The 23,034-nt window shown below is 42.0% G+C and overlaps 1 protein-coding gene across 4 annotated transcripts in view; it reads left to right on the top strand.

The window, feature by feature from the left end:
• Positions 1–16: 16 nt before the first annotated feature.
• ARHGEF26 (Rho guanine nucleotide exchange factor 26) overlaps positions 17–23,034 on the top strand; it is a 129,597-nt gene continuing 106,579 nt past the window's right edge. Inside the window, exons 1-4 of one of the 4 annotated variants that reach the window (XM_045037415.1) lie at positions 20–338; positions 555–1,686; positions 3,049–3,088; positions 6,982–7,127. In XM_045037415.1, coding sequence (XP_044893350.1) covers positions 607–1,686; positions 3,049–3,088; positions 6,982–7,127 — 1,266 coding nt within the window. In that variant the 5' untranslated portion in view covers positions 20–338; positions 555–606. Of the gene's footprint in view, positions 1,687–3,048; positions 3,089–6,981; positions 7,128–23,034 lie in introns of all 4 variants that reach the window. The other 3 variants (XM_023260457.2, XM_045037416.1, XM_023260456.2) reach the window with 3 other exon arrangements.

The following is a 23,034-nucleotide window of genomic DNA, read 5'->3' as shown; positions in this document are numbered from 1 at the left end:
CGGAGCCGATGGCTCCAGTCGGCTGCTGTGGTCTCCAGATCTCCCGCTGCTGTGATTCGATCTGAGACCCGGGCCACCCAAGGGGCAGTGGGCGCTCGTTGGCCCTGGGTTTTGTAAAGTCCCGAAGGTAAATCTGCCCAGGAGCCAGGCGGCTTGAGCGAGAGGGGACCAACGACGGGGCTGGGCGGCTGGATGGCGGCGGAGGGAAGCGTCGCGCGGCGAGTTTCCCAAGAAAGCTGAACTCGTAGCAAAGTTTCCTGTGCATCAGCTTGCACCCTGCGTATTGGTGGCGGGCTTTTTCCGTGCGGGTGGTCTTTGGACGCTGGAGAGACGCGGAGGTAATTGGATTATTCCGCCTGGATACAGCCCAGATTTCTGTTTCGGAACACGCAGCGAGGTGGGCGCAGATTTTGCCCGAGAAAGGGTGGGTAATTAATTGACACGCAGTTGTATCGCGCACAGCAGTCGGGTGACTGCCAGACTCCGAGAGCGCGTGTTTGCAAGGCGTGTCTGGTTGTCCGGAGGCAAAGTTCCATGACTTCTTTCCTCTTTAGGCAAGACTAACTGGGTGCTGTTCCCTCTCGGGCTGACCTCCGAGTCTCCGCTATGGACAGCGAGAGTGATGTGGATTTTTCTAGCAACAGCTTAACCCCTTTATGGCGGAGGCGGTCAACTCCTCAGCCTCAGTTGCTGGGCCGGAGCAAGCCGAGGCCCCAGTCGTACCAGAGCCCCAGCGGACTGCTGATCACGGATTTCCCCGTGGAGGACCGAGGGACGCTCCCCGCGGTGCAGACTCCTACCCAGGTACCCACCGCTTCTGAGGGCAGGACCGTCCAGGGGAACCCCCTGCTGCTTTGTACTCATCGTAGGGTGGTGACCAATGGGAGGACAGTCTCCCCGGAATACAGAGCTGTTTCTCCTCGGCTCCGACGTCCCAAGTCTCCCCAGGCTCCCAAAGCGTTTTCAGGGGGCTCCCCGAAATCCCCAGCAAATGGCACAGTGACCTCGCCCATGCCGCACCCGCTGCGCCCCCAGCGGACTCCTAACTCGCCCGCTTGCTGTAGCCGTGAGGGAGACCTGACCGGATTGACCACCAGCCCACTGCTTTTGCCTGCTGCAAATGGGCTAATCCCTAACATCGACTCCCCAGGCTCTGGGTCGCAATCCGGTCAGACGACTAAGGACCCTGAGCCGGGACCCTCGAAACTCTCTCCTGCGCCCCAGAAAAGGTCTTTGGAACAAAAACTCCCCCTCCAAAGGCTGCCCTCACAGGAGAACGAGCTCCCAGAGAATCCTTCAGTGGTTTTGAGCACAAACAGCCCTGCTGCCCTCAAAGTGGGGAAGCAGCAAATCATTCCAAAGAACCTGGCCTCGGAAATTAAAATAAGTAAATCCAACAGTCAGAATGTGGAGCCCCACAGGAGACTCCTCAAGGTGCGTAGCATGGTGGAGGGTCTCGGAGCACCTCTGGGCCCCGCAGACGATGAGGGTGAGGCGGAGAACGACGTGGACAGCCCAGGGTCTCTGCGGAGAGGCTTGCGGTCCACGTCCTATCGTCGGGCGGTGGTCAGTGGCTTTGATTTTGACAGTCCTACCACTTCAAAGAAGAAGAACAGAATGTCCCAGCCTGTTCTGAAAGCAGTGATGGAAGACAAGGAGAAGTTTTCCAGTCTGGGAAGGATAAAGGTAAGGGTGAGCAGGAGTGTCACTCATTAAGCCAGGCATTCACCAAGCCAAAAGCGAAGGTGTTGGGGGTGGGGGGAGGGGCACAGAGGAAACCAGAAGTTATCGTTCTCTTTTAATTCTCTTGTTGATCAGACCTGTGCACATCTATCTCTTGGCCATTCTGTTGCAGGCAGTCACAGCCAGGTTAATGCAGCTTGGTGGGAGGAAGTAAAACTCTTACCACTGTTTTAACTTTCTAAACTCAGGCAGAATGGCAGAATGTGGGGGACAAATGTGAAAAAGAAATAACAGCAAATTAGGTACTGGCTGAGTGAGTCCTGAACACTTTTAATACAGGTAGCTGAACAGGAGGTGGAGAGCGGGTGTGGTACTCTTGACTGAATGGTCAAAATGTCTGGGGCTTGTTTAGAGGTGTCAGGGGTTGCTGATTCATCACAGCTGAGACAGGAAACTACCCATTTCTTTTGAGCATATTGATTATTTTAATTATTGAAAGTAATTCATGCTAATTACTTACTGAATTTTTTTTGGAGTAGTGATAACATAGTAAATGCCATCCAGGTAAAATGTGAGTTTTAAAATTAATTGCCAGAATCACAAAAGTTACAAATGTTTGTCATCTTTGTTGTTGCTTGTCTCTGTCGCCACTGTCAGTGGTTGTATTTTATTCCCATGTTGTGTCCATTTATTCTTGAGAGCATTTAACAAGTTGGTAGCTCAGAACTTCAGATTCAAGTGAACTCTGTTCCCTGATCGAGGCCTAGAAATTTCATAGGTTAAAATACTGCCAAATATGACATAAAGAGATAGGGAAAACTAAAGAAGGACATTTTGGAGTGTGTATGTGCTGCTTTCTCCAGAAACAAGACAGATCTCAGCAGAAATTCATTTTGGCAGCCTCAACTTTCCTTGGTTAATCAGAGAAGTGGAACCAGTTTGTACAAATGTCAATATGTCATAGACAAGTAAGGCTATTTTATTTTCGACCCCATGGCCTTAAATTACATAACATTTTAGGTGGTTTTTATCCCCCACCCCCCAACTCTGCAAGTATAGCACAGCTCAGTTTAACAGTGATGGTGAATCACCAGTAGTGAAATGAGCTGCTTGCTGGTCTTTTGAGGATTCTCAAGCTGTTTTGCTGGGGTCTGTGGGATGTTGTACATTTTATTTTACCAGTTTAGTGAATTGTAGTAGTCAGATGAGTGAACTACTCAAGGGATCGTCTGCTGTATGCTTTTGGAAATCTAATGAGTGTAACAACAAAAGAAGTAATTTTCTTAAAATAGCTGTATTTTCTGTTTGGCTCATTCATACATAGTTTGCTTTGCTTTTTCCTTTTTTGCTTTTCTTGTTTCTTAGAAAAAAATGCTGAAAGGACAAGGAACATTTGATGGGGAAGGTAAGCATTTGATTTTCCAGACTTTTATTGCTGTTTCAATGTGGAATATCAATTATAAGTTGAAATCCAACCGCAGTAACAAAAACACTTAACATGAGAAAAATGTCCAACTTCTTCCCAAATTATACAGTATGAATCTCTGCACTAAGCTAAATTTTCATCCAGTAATACCAGCAGCAAATGGAATTAACGGCATTCTTTGTAAGCTGATAACTTTGTCAGCCAACATCCTGGATTTTTAATTCTTATCTACCCTGGCTCCATCCCCGCCTCCCTCAAAAAATGGACAAAGAGTAAGAGCCGGCTCTAGATTTTGAGTTAAAAATCCTGAGTTTGGCACTTAAATCTTAAGTCATAGTTCCTTTGACTTAATATTCTTTTCTCCGTATTTCCAAATTTTAGTATCATTACTGACTTCCTATTTGCTTATCAAGTTTCAACTTGGGGGAACTCTAACTGTCCCGGCTGATACAAACCTATTCCTAAGAATTTGTAACCCGTATAGTATTTTTGTGAAGGATCACAAAAACAAAAGCTGCTCAGCCAGGTGTTCAAACCCTAATCAGATTAGAGGACTTTGTATATACAGACGGGTCAAGTGTCAAGTAACTGGAAGAGCACAAAGCAAACAGCCCCACCTGCAGCCTTCCTGGGGTGGGAGGAACATGGTGGAGGTGAAGGTAGTTACTTTCTGTCATGCTTTGAAATGTTAAGATTTTCTAATCTTTCAAGAGTAATGAAGAAGAGTATGCCTCTCTATAAGTAAATCTACGGTAAAATCACCCAGAGATATAAAATACGTAATCTTAGGTGATTACAAAATATTTCCCTATGTAATTCTTATAAAAATCCATTCCCTTGGAGCATTTAAACATGACCAGTTCATAAAAATGTATTCATTGCACCAATTTGATATATAAAATATATGATATATATAAAATCGAATATATAAATATATATAAAATATATATATAAAATATATAAAATATATGATATTTTAGCTGGTTTGGGCAAATTCATCTCTCTGATTTTATAATTGAAGAAACTGGGAGCTTGGAGAGGTTTAGTGTCTTGCCCACCATCACATAGCCAGTGTGAGGGCAGATAACTGGTCCTGAGTCCATTTTGCTTACTCTTGAATCACTTTATGACCATGAAGTAAACAGAGTATCTACCTAATAGGCATTTAGAGAGATGGTTTGCATCTTCTAGAAGTTGACATTGATTCTGGGACCTTTGTCTCAAAGGGTTAAAAATGTTGAGCTTTTTTTTTTTTTTAAGTCCGAGGACAGACTTTTTATTTTTATTTTTACTTTTATTTATTTATTTATTAAAAAAAAATTTTTTTTTAACGTTTATTTATTTTTGAGACAGAGAGAGACACAGCATGAACGGGGGAGGGGCAGAGAGAGAGGGAGACACAGAATCGGAAGCAGGCTCCAGGCTCTGGGCCATTAGCCCAGAGCCAGACGCGGGGCTCGAACTCGCGGACCCTGAGATCTGACCTGAGCTGAAGTCGGATGCTTAACCGACTGAGCCACCCAGGCGCCCCTTTACTTTTATTTTTTATATGTAGTTGTATATTGTTTCCTTTTAAAAGGAGCTGTTTCTGTACACTCTTTGGTCTCTTCTCAATATGATGGCCTGGAAATTTTCACAGATACGTACGTGAGGAATACAGGATTCTTAGAGTTAATGACTAAGAAGAATGTAGCTTAGGATGAGGTGCAGTAGAGTGGTGAGAACCTGCCAACCAGGGACCTGGGTTGTCATTGTACAGTTTCTGTTCATCAGTTGTGTGACATTGAGCAAGCATCTTAACCTCACCAAGACTCAGTGTCCTCATGGATGAAATGAGGCCAATAATATTATTGCCTTTGTTGTTGTGAGAATGAGTGAGTAATCTTATCAACAATGTACACATGTTTTGTGCCAACCACTGGTACTTTAGAGAACACTACAGAGGTGTGGTAACGCAGTCTTTACCCTCATAATCTGTTTTACATATGTAAAACCATCAGAGAACAGTAAAATCTTGCATCGACTCCAGTATTACTTTAGTCATGGTGCATATATAACATGCTGTAGTTGATGAAGAGGCAGATGTCTGTTTTCTTCGGTAGGTGGGAAAGGCATTTCAAAGTCAGTAGGTCCCAAATCAAATTCATGATCTTTCCCTCTAAAGCTACATCTCCTCAGGCGTTCCCATCTCCTGCTGTGCAGCTGTTGGGACCTGCAGATGTCGGAAACATCCTTACCACCTCCCTTTCTCTGACCCCCATCTCCAGGCCATCCTCAATAGCCCATCTCCATTCTTGCATAGCATCCTAATTAGTTCTCTACGCAGCTAGTATTTTGCTCCAACAATATAATCAAATCTTTTCCTTTCCATGGATTCCCTTTGTAATCAGGATAAAATACAATCTTCGCAGTGTGGAAGAAATTCAGTTGTTTTGTACTTGGGATAAAATCCAGTTCTTTAACATCGCCTGCAAATCTCTGCTTGATTTAGACTATCTGGCTCACCTCCCTAAACCCACCTTGCACCCTTTGTCCACTAGACACCCATACTCTACACATTGACTTTTCCTTTGTTCTTCTAAGGTATTATGTTTCTTTTTGCCTCAGGGCTTTTGCATATACTTTTTCCTTTAGCTCTGAAGCTTCTCAGCTTTCAGATCTTAGATTTTTCTCAGTAACACCTGTTTGACCACCGCCTACCCCCCACCCCCCACCCCGCCCACAAGAGGTCACACCCTGCTGAGAATCTGTTCTTCAAGCACCCATATAGAAATCATTCAGTTTATAGGTACGTATATGTGCAAGATTATTTTGTCTTCAACCCTACAGTGACTTGCCTTCTCCGACTGAAAATCAGAGTCCTTTCCATGGCATTGAAGAGCCTACGTGATCTGCCCACTCTTCATCTCCAGCCCCCATCTCTTAAGCTTCCTCCCTTCCCTCACCCTGTTTCACCCATATAGGCCTCCTTGCTGGTCCTCACACTTAGAGACGTATCAAACAGATTCCTGTCCCAGGACCTTTGTACTTGCTCTTCCCTCTGATGGGATGTTCTTTTGCCAGCTGTAAGATGTCTTGCTTTCTCACCTTTTTTAGATTAAATATCACTTTGGTGAGGCCTTCCTAAACGACCCTATTTAAAATCTACATACCCTCATTGTAACGTTCCCCTCCTTTCCAGGTTTTGCTTTTCTCCATGACACTTACCAGCATTTGACGTACCATAAAAATTACTTGTTTATTTATTATCACTCTTTGCTCACTCCGATGTCCGCTCTATGAAGATTGAGATTTTTATCTTTTTTTGTTCATTGTATCCCTAGCAGTTGTTGGCATCCAGGAGGCATTTTATAAATATCAGTTGAATGAATAAATGAGTGAGTGACTTGGAATATTTTTCTCTTCCTATTTTTAGCTTATGAGGGCACAAGAAGTTTCTTTTATTTTCCATTTACTCTCAGCCCTTGGCACATTGTAGATATACAATAAATGTTGGTTAAATAGGTAAATGAATGGTGATGGGCTTTGAAGGAAAGGTAGGGTATGAATTCAGTCTAACCTAAAGAAAAACAGTGATTTAATAGGTATGGCTATCCTCTGTGGGTGGTAGACAGAAACATGGAAACTTTGCTTCCATTGGTATTTCATGTATGGATCCCTCCCATTCCCCTGTAGGTGAACTGGGGACAGAGCTGTGTGAGTGAGAAAATCACTTTTTGGTGATCACTTTTCTTCAGTGATGAAATCCATTTGTTTCCTTGTTGTTCATTAAACTGGAGCCCAAACCTTGTATAAATGTGGATGTTGGTATAGAAAAACTAGCATAAAGACGGGGGCAATTAGTGACCTGTAGGGTTTGTATTTCTTAACAGAAAATGCTGTCCTGTATCAGAACTACAAAGAAAAGGCTCTTGACATTGACTCTGATGAAGAGTCGGAGCCCAAAGAACAGAAGTCAGATGAAAAAATTGTGATTCACCACAAGCCACTGAGATCCACATGGAGCCAGCTTTCTGCGGTGAGTGTTTACCTTTTTCTTTCCGATCTGTGGGCATGAAAAAACCAAGCTGTGGAAATTAGGTCTGGATGTGGTTTTTAACTTTTTCTGCCAATGATCTTGTAACCCAGAAGAGAAAGACTCCTCTTCTTTTTAGATTGTGAAATGGGTCTTGAAAGTCTTCAGGCACTGGTGAGAACATGGACTTTAACACTTCTGATTGGGAAAATCAGGTTTTGATAAAATAAGGTGACTTGACACTAATATACTATGCTCTGGAAGCTTTTCCTGCTCAGTATTTTTTCTTGTTTTTTTAATTTTTTAAATTTTTATTTATTTTTTTTTTATGTAGTATATATATAGAGGTAACTTAATCTATCCTGAACTTTATCGTAATTATGGCTATATATACAGTTACGTGTATGTGTATCTATGCACAATAGGGAGTTTATGACAGTTTTTCCTTGGACATTTCATTTGATATAGACACAATTATATGTTCTTGCAGTTGATTAATGAATGGCATTCTGTTCCATATCCCTCTGTGCATCTTTTGTGTGAGCCTGTCTGATACTTATTTTGTGTCGATGAGTAATTTCTCCTCTCTGCATCAAACATCTTTTGTTTATAGCCATAATTTCTCTTCCTCCTGGTTTAACAAATGTCACAGTGTGCAGCTTAGTTTACTTGATAGGAGTTTGGGCACAGCATCTGTGGGCATCTGATGCATTACCAAGTAGAAAGGAATTCCCATGGCTGGCTTGGGTGGTGGGAGCATTGCATCAAAAAACAAGCCAGTACACCTCTGTGAGTCCCTTAGGCAATGTGGGAGCAGAAGCGATTCCCTCTTAAGCTGAAATGAGCTTTGTTCAGCGTCAAGAATATCATACATTTAGGGATTGCACCAGTGTAAGAAAAGGAGTTGTATATGTTGGAGCTCATAAACAGGGATATGGGAATGGATGTATGGTGATGACGAGGATGATTTCTGGTCAGGTTCTTCCTCCTCTCTTCTACTCTCTGTTGGAATTCAGAATTCTAGAAAACTAGCCCTTTACCCCTGTCTCCCTCCCAGCCCCTAATTCTCTTCTAAGGAGAATTTATTCATTTCCAGTGCCTCCAAGCTGTGGCTCCCTTAGTATTATTCCACAGATTAAAATGTCCTGAATTAAAATTAAATTAAAATTCCCTCAGATTAAAAGGGCAGGTGGTGTTACAACTGATGCTGGTGAGTGTGGAGGATGAGGCCTGGTGGGGACTGTGGTGAACAGGCCTGATGGAACCTGAGCAGCGGCCACTTAGGTCACGCCAGCCCTGTCTTGCCAGATCTTCTGACATTTAGAAAAGAGAAAGCCGAAATCTGGATTTTTTTTTTTTTTTATGAGTATTATCCTAATTCAATTTTAGAAATTTTAGAAAAATGATGTGTGAGGCCAACAAAGGATTTATGGGCCAGTCTTGTCTCCTGTGCTAACAGCTTTGGAACTTTTGTGATGTTTCTGTGATTTTCGCATGTGGTCAGGTGGTCACACCCATCCACAGAACCAGCATGTTGGCAGCCTTACACCCTAATCTAATGATCTCGTGATAGTAAATCCCTGAGCACATATGTGGGGAAACTGGTGACAGGCCCTTAGAGGCCATGCTAACTCTAAATGGCTGTCATTCCACTGTTGGTGTGGGCCATTTGGTCGAGGATCCTCCAAAAGAAAGCTGTGGATTTTTTGAGTTCTTCCTCTGTGGTGGCGGCAGCTGCATTTGTTAGCACGGGCCTAAATCTTGCTGTTCTTCTCTGCACGCTAAACAGAAATGTGTGTTTCCGTGTCACTCACACTCTGATCCAACCTAGCTTTAGTGCTGAAGAGCAAGCTGCTGTACTTCCGCCCCCTGAAATTTGGCTTTCATCTAGGTTAACAAATGCATATTAAAATAATACTCCAGGACCTACTCCGTACAGCTTCAAATATGGGCCTGCATTTCATTTGGCCAAAGATAAATCGATGTGCCTTTTGTTAACAAGACTGCTATCAAAAGACTCTCTGGTGATAAAATGTAAAGCTATAAAGTGGCTTCTAACTTTGGTGTGTGTTATCTTGGATTTCGGTGTTTCCAGGAGGCTTGTGTATATTTATTGTGTTGCTTGGCAATCACATTTAATCAAAGCAGCATTGGACTTCGCCTCTTCCCATTCTTAGGCACCAGATTGCATTTCCTTTATGCTTTTTGTGTCTCCTTTTCACATTTAAAACATTTTACTTTAGTTTTCTACTATAAAGTACTTGAAACATGCGGAAAAACTTAAAAATAAGTATGTGTAATAGATTTCTGGGTACCTGCCACCCACATTGAACAAATGTTACCATTTTAACATCCAGATCTCTATTTCTTAGGGCAGATCCAGTTAACCACCCTCATATCCAGCACTTTGCTCCTTTCTGCCTTCCCAGAATAAGTACTGCCCTGAAGTTCTCTTCTGTCCTTCCCACGTGGGTTTTCTGTCCACTAAAGAGATGCAAGCAAGCAGCTCTGGCTTTTAGGAAAGTAGATATTTCAGTGGCATAAAGTGGTCATTACTGTTTTAAAAAGCCTAGCAGTTGGTATGTCCAAGTTGCGGTTAGGAGCCTAAAGAGAGGAAGCTTTGTGAGTTATGACCAATGTCAGGATGTTTCCATAAGGGATCAGCACCTCCATTTCTCCATTTGACCTCCTGCCCTAATCCTTCTTTGTAGCGGGGCTACAGTGTTTATGGTGGGTTTCAGAAAACATATGCTCTTTCCATGCTTCCCTTTAATGTGCCAAATTAGTAGGGTAACCTGCATCTAATCTTGCAGGTATCACTTTATTTACAAAATTTTTTTAATGTTTATTATTTTTGAGCGAGAGAGAGAGAGAGCAAGGGAGGTGTAGAGGGGAAGGAGACACAGAATCCAAAGCAGGCTCCGAGCTCTGAACTGTCGGCACAGAGCCCGATGCAGGGCTCCAACTCATGGACCATGAGATCATGACCTGAGTCAAAGTCAGATGCATAACTGACCGAGCCACCCAGGTGCCCCTTGCATATATCACTTTAACACAAAACTCTTCTTTGAGTAAGGCCTTGATTCTAGAGAGTAGGACAAGGGGTTTTCTGGCAAAAGGTTAAGTCTCAGTTCGGCATCTATTGACTTTCTACTTGGGAGGGGTGTGTGCGAGCACACATGTGCATTGGCTGTTGTTGGTTGTTCTATTTTCTAAAAATCTCTTTGTTGCAAACACCTGCCTGCCTCCTGGGATGATGAAACCTTTCTTACCAGTTGGCCGTAAGAAGCACTCAGTATGCAAAAGACTCTTCAGAAGTGCAGCAGTTTGCAGTAATTTATGGTGGTTACACAGCTCTTTAAGCCTTCAGTCCATAGTGTAGTGTCTTAGTATGCTTGCTTATGTGTCTCCTTTGGTTCTATTGGACAATCACACTGGTGACAAGTGTCCCCGTTTACATTGCCGGGGACAGGTTTAACTGTAGGGTTGTGATTATCTAGCAATGAGGGAGAATTAGAACTGTGTAAGAGACATTGGGCCTCAATGGGATAGACAGTCTAGCTGCCACGGACTTCTCCAGTCGGGTTAAGGTGAATTGATGGTGATGAACTCAGCATTGGTGGCTGTGCCAGCAGGTTCTCCATGTAGAGGTGGCCGTTGTCCTGTGGTCAGGAATACAACCTGGGCTCCTTAATTTCATAAGACAGTCATAGGCTTGCTCTTCATTCACTTGATTGTCAAAGTGGGCAGACCTCTCCGAGTAGGTAAAAGTAGGTAGAGATAGAATGTCTGCATTCCAGGGAATATAACTCTGTGCTGCTCTTCAGGCCTTCGAGAACACTAATATATGAGATATAATTTTCAATTATTATGGTTCCCAGTTTTGAAGTGCAAAGGGTTTGAGGTTTTGAGCCAGGGAAGTCGTTTTTAACCTCTAGGCATCTGTGCCCAGAGACCAGGAACCTGCCCCACACAGGTATGTTGCTTGTGACTCACCTAAAATGGCAGCATGAGGACTAAGCCAACAGTTCTTGGATCCCTAGGAAAAGCTTGAGGTCTGAAGAGAAATACTGATGATATTATTAGTCTGGGATGGCACACTGAGTGCTTGTTACAGTTAGTGCCGGGTGTGTAGCCAGCTGAGTACTGGACGCAACGCGAGCTTCAGGATTTCCCTAAAGTTCATCCTTTACTGAGATCCTGGAAGCATTTACAATATTACCAAAAGCAAAAGATAGATGTTGACTGGAGCCTTTTCGTTTTTTATCACAACCACCCCTCCCTTCCCTGAGATCACACACTGTGCATGTACTAAAAAATGATGGTTGTGAAACCAGTGTTTGCTTTGTCAAGATCAGCGACAGCACCAAAGCCACCCTCGCCAGCCATGCCCTGACCCCGTTTATTTGCCATGGGGTGTGTTTGTGTAATTTCCATCACCTTGACATGCCAGGTACCTTTGAAAAGGGCGTTTAGACTCCGCAGGCAAAAACAAGCACGCAGGCAGACTTTCTGCTGGAATTCAACACCTAATATAGTCATCCTCTTCTGCACTCTTCATTTGCACTTGCTGACATGGGGCTTTATCAGTAATCTTGAATCATTTTGAGTATCTCTTTAGGTTGTTCAGAAATGCTAAACTCTAGCGAGGAACTGATTTTTCTGTTTTCATCAGAGTGTTCAGCTGTGCGTAGTGTGGCCAACGGCGTAATGGGAGATCTGATGTCAGGACTTCAGTCTCTGAGCCCTGGCTCTGCTCTTAAGATGTACAGAGTTTGCCACTGGACGGCTTTTGCGAACTGCCAAACGAGAAAGGACGATTTGAAAAATGGTGACTTTGACATAGGTGTAATTTCATTCAGTTGAATATATAACAGATACTTTGGAGACTTAGCAGTTTTATCTGATGGGACTTACTCTTTTAGAATTTATATTGTGTTCATGGTGAGAGACATACTGTTTTCTACTAAAAACCAGAGCTCCACAGATGTGATAAACCTGAATATCATCCTGTTTACAGAAATGCTTAATGCATGGAGAGGTCATAGAAAATTGCATTCTTTTTCCTTACATTTTCACACGTGTCTGAATTAATTTTCAGTTCAGTGACTTGCATAAAATAATCTTCAGTCATATAATTTTCTATTTACCTTTTGCAACATAGCAGTCTCATAAAATTATTTTTTACCTAAGATGGGGATTTGTGCCTTTTACCATACCTATCTTTTGTTTTTTAAAAAATGAAAAAAACATGCTCATTTTTCATGTCTGGCTTCGTTTAGTGCTCATAGTGGAAACAGTCTGGGCTCTAGATATCTACTTGTCCATGCTTTTAAGTTGGCAGTAGGTCTCCTGAAATGTTTGTATCCTTATACAGAAATACAGAATATTTGTATCTTTATACAGAAATAGAGGTCCATGTGCCTGGACCTGAGACCCAACCAGAGATCCTGTTCTAGCTGAGGAGCCTGGAGCTGGGGGCCTGCTTAGCTGAGCCAGGGACTAGGCTCTATATGCTCCTGCCATATTAGTACAGTTAGATTATGGGGTCCTCTTAACATTTTTAAAAATTAATTTTGACTTATGTAAGCAACACATAATACATTCTCCATGTAAAAAAAGAATTCAAACAATTCTTTAGTCTTCAGGTAAGACTAAAATCTCTTTTGTCATATCTGCAATCCCAATCTCTTTCCCCTTCTCTATTGGTAGCGCTATTCTTTAAAAAAATTTTTTTTTTAAATGTTTATTTATTTTTGAGAGAGAGAAAGAGCGCAAGCTGGGGAGGGACAGAGAGGGAGACCCAGAATCTGAAGCAGGCTCCAGGCGTTGAGCTGTCAGCACAGAGCCCGATGCGGGGCCGGAACCCACGAGCTGTGAGATCATGACTTGAGCTGAGGTCTGATGCTTAAATGACAGCCACCCAGGCGCCCCTAGGCAGTTCTGTTCTTAACTTGGTAACATTCTTCTCAAAATCCACACATACACATTTAAGGGAAATATAAAGATCACATGTGTTTACTTAAATATATACTGTACAGTGTTCACAATTTTGCTTTTTTTCTGAGTGATGTATCATATCAATCATTTCATGTCTATACATGATGATCTTCACTGTTCTTTCTAGCTGCTGTGTTATTGTATAGGATGGATATCTGTTTTGCCGTCTTTCCTTTTGGGTACTTATACGTGCATTGAGAATATAATAAAAACTTTGAGGCATGGGTCTTTAGAAAAATGCACACACAGATATACATGTAAATATTTTTTAAAATTTATTTTATTTTATTTTTGAGAGAGAGAGACAGAGTGCGAGCTGGGGAGTGGCAGAGAGAGAGGGAGACAGAATCTGAAGCAGGCTCCAGGCTCTGAGCTGTCAGTTCAGAGCCTGACGCAGGGCTTGAACTCACAGACTGTGAGATCATGACCTGAGCTGAAGTCGGACGCCCAACCGACTGAGCCACCCAGGCGCCCCTGTAAATATTTGTTTATAATTTTTTCTTTTCTTTTTTTTAAATTTCAGTTTGAGGATTTTTTTTCTTGTTTAATCTCTAAATACTGGAAACACCTTACTTGAGCTCTCTATATATCGAGTAGTTTCCATGTTGTTCATATCACCTTTAGAAGTTTTCCTTTTTCTGAATTATAGCAGAGTTGGAACTTGAGCTGTATAACTCTTTCTGAAGAATATATATCGATATATAAACTGCTCCAGCTGAAGCTGATTAATGAAAGGGCAATTGAGTAGTAGATATGCCAGTGTTTATGTTCTTGATTCTCCTGAGAGAACAATGGGATGTGAATTGTGGGCGTGTATGCACCATGCCCCTAGGGAGGCAGAACACAAGAGACAGGTGCTCCAAGAAAGTGGGAGTTGATGAGCACAGGGATATTAAATTTTGGTCAGCATAACTCCAGAAAGGCATTTCAAACAGAAACCTAGACTTGGGACCCAATACAAAGAAGGTCTTATTATTTCATTGAGCAGAAAACCAATGAGAGAGATTGATGAATGATTCCTTCATTCATCTAGTCTTTATGGAGAGCCTGCTGTATTCTAGGCCCCGTGCTAGACCTCGGAGATAGAGCAAAACAGATTCCGCCTTGCTTTCATGTCCTTACAGACACTCTTCATGGTGAGACAAATATCAAATGATCTCACAAATAAATGACAGAATTACAACTGTATTAATGCCATGAGGGACGAGTTTGTGGTGCTCTGAGATCCTATGGGGGAGGGCACTTGTCTGGGCAAGGTGCTGTCAACTGATAGGTGGTGGGAGAGGAAGGGACAGGAGCCTGCCATCAATGGTGTGTCCACATAGGTGTCTGGGTGAAGTTGGTGGTGGGGGACAGGCACAGGATTGAGGAATCTCAGGCAGAGAAATCATCCTGTACGTGGACCCTCTGGGGTGATGGTGGGTAAGAGGAGTTAAAATTGGTGCACCTGGAGCTTCTTGCTCTGCTTCGTGGGCTCTTCCTCACTCTTTCCATCTCTAAATGTTGGAGGCTCCCGAGGCTCCATCTTTGGGCCTCTTATGTGCACTCATTTGGTGATCTCATCTGATCTTGTGGATTTAAATACATCACATGCTCTGATGACTTCTAGTGTCTATTTCTAGACTGGACCTTTTGCTGAATTTTCAGAGAAGGATATCCAGCTTCATTTCTGGTATCTAATTGGCTTCTCAGAGTTAACCTGTGCAAAAGTTCACTTCTGATTACTCTCTTTTATTTTTATTTTTATTTTCTCAGCAAATAGCAATTCCATCTTTCTACTTGCCAACATCCAAAACCTTGGTGTCGTTCCTCAGTCTTCTGTTTCTCCCATAACCTTCTTCAAATTTGTTGCAAAGTCTGTTGCCTTTACCTTCAGAATGGAGCTACTCTGCTGTTCTGCCCTGTCCGGCCTAGAAGTGGATTATCCCCACTGCTTTTCAGCTCAACTCCTGCATCTACTGGGGCCTCTTTTCATCTCTCCTCCATGTAGGAGCATATAATTATATTTTTGTTTGTGATCCTGTTAAAATATGCCAAGATGCTTTTTGTTCTGAACCCTAAAGTGTTCTCACCTCCACTTAGAGTAAAGGCCAAGTCTTACAGTAGCCATTGAAGCTGTATAATCTGTCCTGGTTACCTTTCTGGACTTATCTCCGCCATCTTGCTCATTGCTCAGTCTCACTGATGGTCCTTGAATACAAGGTGTACTCTGCGCCAGGGCCTTTGCATTTGTGGTCTGCCCAGCTGCTAGTAACTTTTCTTTTAAAAAAAAAAAAAAATTTTTTTTTAACGTTTATTTATTTTTGAGACAGAGAGACAGAGCATGAACAGGGGAGGGGCAGAGAGAGAGGGAGACACAGAATCCGAAACGAGCTCCAGGCTCTGAGCTGTCAGCACAGAGCCCGACGCAGGGCTCGAATTCATGGACTGTGAGATCATGACCTGAGCCGAAGTCGGATGCTTAACTGACTGAGCCACCCAGGTGCCCCTAGTAACTCTTCTTCCAGAGAGCCAGATGGCTTTCTCCCTTACCTTCTCCCTTACACTTTCTTAACATTTCTTATCCTCTCTATGACACTTACCTCTCTAACATACTGTGTTATTTACTTTTTTGGTTAATTGCCCATCTACTCTGCTGGAATAAAAGGTACATGAAGGCAGAGGCTTTTGTCCATTTTGTTTCTTGGTCTATTCCTAGCACATGAAACGGTGCCTGACTTACAGAAGACTTGCAGTAACTACTGGATGAATTTATGAATGAATGTATAAATGAATGAATAAATGCAGAAAACTAATCCCAGAAGTGAAAACAGTAGAAAGTTATGCATCAGTGAAAACAACAAGGAAGTTTCCTAATTAGGGACCACTTGGAGGCTATATTTAATTTTTTTTTTTATATTTAATTTTTATTAAAAAAGATTACTGATGGTTGTTTGGCTGCATCCTGGATCTAATACATGTCTTTGATACATTGGGGGAAATTGGCATCTTCATAGTTTAGAACTGTGTTAGCCCATGGTAGGTGTTTGCATGCTATGAAATCAAATTCATTTGCAACCTAATTTTTCACTTGGTATTTCTTTTGAAGAGGTACATAGGGTGCATGCAAGAACAATAGCATTCTGTAGAAACATAGTACAATTAGGTAAAAGGAGGGAAGCCTCTGGTACTTTGAGGAGTTCTGAATACTGAGCCTTGGATTGTGGAAATCATCTGTCAGATTCTTGCATTTACTGTCTCGATCTTAAGATGTGCCCTTCTGGTGTCTCCTCCTTTAGTCTGATGATGGGACTGTTTCCTCAAGGCCACATCCACAGAATGATTTGTCTCCATGATGATGGAAGAAGTCATCACTATAAAAATTACTATTGAATCTTTAGATATGGAACTTGTGCTTAAAAATGTGTTTTCTCAAAATTTGATTTATCCAGAGTACTGATAGTCTGGATTTTCTACTTTAGTCTGTACTCTTATTAGGTCTTAGCATTATTATGGCACTCATTATCTGAATATCTTCAATTGAAGCTATAAAAGATTATAAAGCCAATGGACAGCTTCTACAGAAGTAGTGTTGTCAGTGAAAGGAAATTGAAGATTATTTTCCCTTTTGGCGTGGGAGAGAAACACTGCCACCCATCCAACTGCAATAACACAAAAATGGAGTGGTTCCCATTTTGAAGTGGCAGGAAACTCTGTTTCTGGTAGTAATAGGCAGAGGAGTGTGATTGTTGTTTGCTCAACTGAGCAACAGGGAGCCCTTCTAGCCACATGGGTTCAAGGTCTCAGTGTGAGCAGGCAGTGCAGTGACTGACCTGCAGGAGAGCTGTAGCTCTGGGACCTGCCATTGGACAATTAGGATATTAATTTGTTTACATACAGTTAAATTATTGACCAAATATTTGCAGAGGACTTACTGTGCATTGGAGATTGTCCTAAGTCATTTCATTACAGTTTATGTAGTCCTTAGGACAATACCATGAGGGCAGTGCTGTTTCTCTACTTTGTTTCAAGGTGACTGAGACTGTGAGATGTTAAATATGGTTAGGCTCCTACTGTTTTTGTTAGGGTCTTGTGATTACCTAGAACAGAGCCTCTCAGGTGCCCCGTTATCATGGATACAGGTACGTAGGGCTCTGGAAGAGCAGGAACTATATTTACCTCTGGTACTTGGCCAATCATGTGACTCAGCAACTATCTGCCTGTTGGCTCACTTCTTGTCATGAACTTATTGTCCCATTTTACTGTGTCTGTGTTTTCTCCCAAGAGTTCCTGCATACTCAGTGTCAGAGTTCTGGTAACTTAGACTTGAGGTCACCTGGGATGGGCCTCCCCCACCTCATGTTATCCTTTCAGCTTCCATATATAACTACCCAGTTCAGTTTCTTGAGAGGATCATATCGGATCATATTAGCTCAGCACTTCCCCCCACTTAAGAGGCCACCTAAACATTTATTGTTGTTTGGCTCAAGGTGCCTAATTAGGTATTTTCCAGTCAGCTTTGGCCTCCATGATGCATTATGGTGGTCAATGTGGCCACCTTGGGTCATTTATTTTGTGGAGGTTGTGAGTAGAACAGCTTTTCCTGTAGGGGTCTGTGAGACCGACATGTTGTTGAGCGACATGACTCACGTATCTAGTGTAAATTTACACATGGTGGAAATTGATGCTGCAAACATGCTGCCTATCAGAGGTGGAGCATAACGAGAAATACATTTTACCTTGTAATTGTGTGTGTGTGTGTGTGTGTGTGTGTGTGTGTGTGTGTACGTGTCAAAAGTTAGAAGTTACCCTCAGTACTTGCATTACACAATGGTGTTTTATGTCCTTTCTGTTTTATTACATTTAAATAGATGTTGACCAGAAATCCATGAACTTGATTGTGTCAATCACTTGTAGTTTGGAAAGCACTGGTGTCTGATTCCAAAATCCATTGATATTAACACTGCATTGTAGTGAATGGAACAAACAAAGCAAGCCTAGATCCCAGTACCTGCACTGTAGGAACTTAGAAGCTGGTTCAGAAGACAATAGAAATGAAATATCTAAATGATGTTTCTGAAAGAATGTAGGACACGATGCCAAAATGAATGACCCAGATAGATACTATAGAGAGCCATAAAGGTCAGGGAAGTTTTCTCTAGAGAATATGACTACAACTAGGTGGGCAGAAGAGTAGGAAATAAAAGCAGTGGAAGTATGAAATATGGCTTGAATGGCATTTGACATATAGGTAAAGGAAGAACAACAGTGGTAGTTCTGTGCCTGTGTCTCAGATCTCCTCCATACCATGAGACAATCCCTGTCTGATGAAAACATTGCATGCTTTTTGTACACCTAAGGTAAAATATCAGTTAGTTCACTTTCTTACCCAATATTCCAGAACAGGTTTTGCTCAGGTTAGATTTTTATTGCAAGTCTAGGAAATTAACTTTATCGTCAGTGTTGTTTTAAGTAACTTACTGTTTTGGAGTTGATTGTTCCGCTCCATCTGCCACTTGACAAAAACAACAGACAAAAGTGAAAGAGCCACTGAAATGTTCGCACCACCTTCACAAATGGGAGTTTTCCTGCCCTGCAAGAGGAGCGCACCTCAGCCCTGTTCTGCCTTCGTCAGCCCGTGTTGACTCGCGCCTTCACTATGAGTCAGAGGTGCTCATGCTCAGTTACCTACTTCGAGTCCAGTCACCACTGTCACACCTGCACCCCTGCCTGTCCTCACTCACTTTCATCACTGCCTCAGAAGCCACTGCGTGGTTTGGGGTTGATTGAAATCTTGCTTTCTTGTTGCCTCCCTTTCCCTTAGCTATTTCGCTTCTTTTATCTGCTAGTGGTCACCTGCTACACCTCTAGCTTTCCTTGTGGGCGACAACAAAGGAACGCAGGTAATATTGACACCCTGGAACAATTCCATTTGCCTGCTGTGCTTGCTTTCCTCCTTTCGAGAGAGGACTTTGAAACATATTTTAGCTTTTATTAAAAATGAGGCTATAATTACAAAGTACCAGGAAGAATTACAAGTACCAAAGGAAGAAAATAAAAATTAATTGAAATCTCTCCCCTCCCCATCATTATTGACGTTTTGATATAGAACTTCGCAGACTTTTAAAAAAAAATGTATATATGTATAGTTTTTTCTTTTGAGCAAAAGCTCAATAATTTAATATTGCCTTGTTACCCATATTTCCCCCTACCAATATAAATATCGCTTCATGTCTTTAAATCTGCTGTTTTGTAACTCATTTTTTTTCTCTTAACCATGTTGTGAATGACTTTTCATGTCATTAAACTTTCTTCTACAAGAACTTTTTTTCAAGCCCATAGCCTGTTTCATCAAATAAGTGGATATTTAGTTCTTTTACCCAACTCCCTGTTGTCAGTCGTTAGTTTGTTCTGCGGTCTTCACTATAAAACTCAAAATCTAAAGCTGATTAAGTTCTTTCAAACAGTGTTTTTGAATCACAGAAGTAATACAGGTAGATTCTCCTCATTACAACATTCAACATGCCAGTTAAGGCTGAAATCTGTTTTGACTTTACCACCAATTCCAGGCCTTAGCTGGTTAACCACTGTGAGCACTGCTTCTGGGGATTCTGTGAAACGTTTTACTTTTTAAGCATCTTGCCTTTTATTAAATGCTTTTAGAGAATTGCCCTTCTCTTCTAAAGTCAGCTTCCTTTCCATCCTTTCTACTTCATGTCATTAGCTTTTCATGCCTTTCCTAACTTCATTTTCTTCTCTTAATTGTTGATCGATACGGAGAGCTGCTTCTCATCTGGGGGCTAGAGGTTGACTACGCTGGAGTCTGGGCTCAGCAGCCCATAGGGGAATGAGGCTAGTGAGAGCTGCAAGTGAAAGAGAGGAATGTTTTTAGCAGGAGTCATGTCAAGACTAATGAAAGAGTTAAGTTGCAGGGTCCCCCGCTGACAGGGTAGCTTTCAAGAGCCGCAGAAGCTGGGAACCCAGTGGGAGGTGAGGTGTCTGGGGCATTCAGGAGGAGGACTGTTTTAGGGGATGAACAGCTGCAGATCACAACCGCCAGGAATTCAGAAGTGTTAGAAGGCAGGGTGCTGCGATGGTTAAGAGCTCACAGCCTTGGGGGTGGGGGGGGGGTGAGCAGGCAGGACTGGGTTTGCATCCCGGTTTTACTGCAATAATATTAGGGCTAATGATTTTTTTCCGTGATTCTGTGTTTCATTTGTAAAATAGGGATAGAGCCAGCCTCCTTGCATGGTTGTGATAAGGTTTAGGTGTTACAAGTTCTGGTGCATGGTGAGCATTTGATGCAGCAGTCGTTTGAGAAGTAAATTGAGGGCCAACAAGAATTGCATCAGGAGTTGGCCGGATACAGGTAGCTAGCTAGTGAGGGCTGGCTGGCTACGATGAAGTAATGCGTGCTTATCTCCTAAATTGTACAAAGGACAACAGTTCATTCTTGTACGTTTAACTACCTATCTGCTTGTGGTTTGTACTCTCTGCCTCCTATCTGTATTGAAATAATTTGGGTTCATTCGGGAATCCTGGCTCTGTCTGTAGAAGGTGACACGGGCCATAGAGGAGAGAAAACCTGGAGCCCTGGCCTGCCTTATCTGAGTTTGCCATTGATTTAGCAGACCTGAGGTTACCTCCAGGAGGCTGCTTGCTGCTTCTTAAGATCCAAGAACTTTGGTGAGGATTACAGGATTATTACTACAGTAGATCAAAGAGGAGATCGGTTTTTTGAACAAATGAATTAGGAGGTCCCTGGCATGTTAGTTGTCATATTTTTAAAATCAAGCCTATGATTTTATTAGTCGGACCATTGTCTTCTACCTCTTCATTTTTTAAAATAGTGTTTTATCTATTTACCCACTCTTCCCTAAAAATGTGACACTGTCTTCCTCTTGATCTCATTTATCTGATCTTTGGTTACACAGATGTCTGACTCTTTATTTTTTAGTTGTTTTTTTTTTTTTTTTTATGTATTTTTAGATCTCTGACCCTTTAGACTGATGTTCTGTGGCAGCTCGTAGCTTGGGTAGTGTGATCTCTCAGGGTCCTTCTGATATGAATGAGGTGGGACTAGAGAGAGCCTACAGGCCTGGTTGCAAGGACACTATTTCTGGATCTGCACAGATTTTTCATTTTAGGGACTTCAGACATACTCTCAGGGGGTGGCCGTTCCCATGTTATTTACAGTGAAAGAACTCTAGCTCATTTGTAATCCAGGGGCTGTATGGGTTAAGTCTGTAGAAAGGACCTCGGAGTGATTGTGTCCCATGGTATAATTTTACTTGGCAATTCATTCCCTTCCCACTCTTGAACTCTTGAGAACAAAAGCCTGTGAATAGGGAATCACCAACAGGCGTGAATAACCAGATGATTTTCAGCAAGTGGGTAAACTCCAGCAAGTTTAAAGGTCTTAGCTCAAGTTGAGTATTCAATGTACATTAGTGCTTTACGGAGCCAGAGTGATCTTGGAGTATAAATACCTGTTCTAATTTTTCACCAGCTGTATTTCTGAACCTTTTTGGTCAGTCAGTCTTTTGGGGCCCTCCCATTCTGGTTTCCCTGGCTGGTGGGGAAACATAGAAAGAATGTGCCTGAATCTTATCTAGAAATAGTGTCAACTCATGGAGGGCCTGAGAACATACACCGTGGAAAATGATCATCTAGTCGGCTGAGAAATTGGTGTTACTAATGTCAGCTCCCCCCACAGATATAGGACCAGCTCTATTCTGTAGATAGGTTCTGTATAAATGGCAATACCAGGGCTCTGTTTGGGACTTAGAGAACTTGGCTCATAACCTATTCCAGTCAATGAAGTCAAAGGCCAAGGAATAATTGTGCAAAGTTTATGGATGTCTGGACACAATTCTCTGCAAGGTGAAAACTCCTGTAACTATGGTGAGTACAGGAATGGAATTAAGTGCTAAAAGCCTGCCTGCAAGGTATCAAGAAGGAGCCAGGCATGAATTTTAGATGGAGTATCTAATAATTAACTTCTGGCATTATACTTTACAGAGTTTACCTTTTTATCAGTTTCAAAAACTACATTTTAGGTCTAACTAGACTATCATTTCCATAGATGAAGTATCTTATATCGTTCTTTATTAGTTTTAGCCAATTTTCAATTTCCATCTCATTTGAATATGCAAATTATATCCCTACAGAGATCATGAGTGAAGAGTTTCAATACTGATTACAGCAATAAATACGTATATATAAATAGAATCATAAGGATGAATGTAAAACTATTATAACATTAATAAGTTCTCTGCATTCACTGTCTTGATAAGCCCCATACATACATTTATATTTTGTAACTTATGTTAAAATTATAGATTTGGGGAGTACCTGGGTGGCTCAGTCGGTTAAGTGTCCAGCTTCAGCTCAGGTCGTGATCTTGCAGTTCACGAGTTTGAGCCCAATTTAGGGCTCTGTACTGACAGCTGGGAGCCTCTGGAGCCTGCTTTAGATTCTGTGTCTCCCTCTCTCTCTGCCCCTCCCTGCTCATGCTCTGTCTCTCCCTCTCAAAAATAAATGAACATTAAAAAAAACACAAACTATAGATTTGGGCTCAGTTGTGTTGTTTTATTTGAAGTAATTTTTATCTATTTAAAATATCGAAGATAATGGCATGCATCATACTTTCTTCTTAGAGTCTGGAATCTGCCATGGCAGATTAGATTAGGTGAACTGTTAGGGTATACAAAATCAAGAACCCCAGGTTGAATCCAGTTGTTAGTGTTTCATTAAACTACTTTTTCAGTTTTATTTACTGATGACATAGTTAAATTAAAAATTTTAAATCAGTGAGGAGTAAGAAAGCTCGAATGAAGTCAGATATTTAGAGGAGTGTTGCTTTTGCTGTCTGTGTTCCCAGTTGTACTCAGCCAGAACTACCAGTATGAGATATAGGTTAAAATATAGA

This window comes from Felis catus, chromosome C2 (assembly GCF_018350175.1).
Source record: "Felis catus isolate Fca126 chromosome C2, F.catus_Fca126_mat1.0, whole genome shotgun sequence".
NCBI lineage: Eukaryota > Metazoa > Chordata > Mammalia > Carnivora > Felidae > Felis > Felis catus.
Note: the sequence above shows the minus strand (reverse complement) of the source record. Positions and strands in the feature narration are given on the sequence as shown.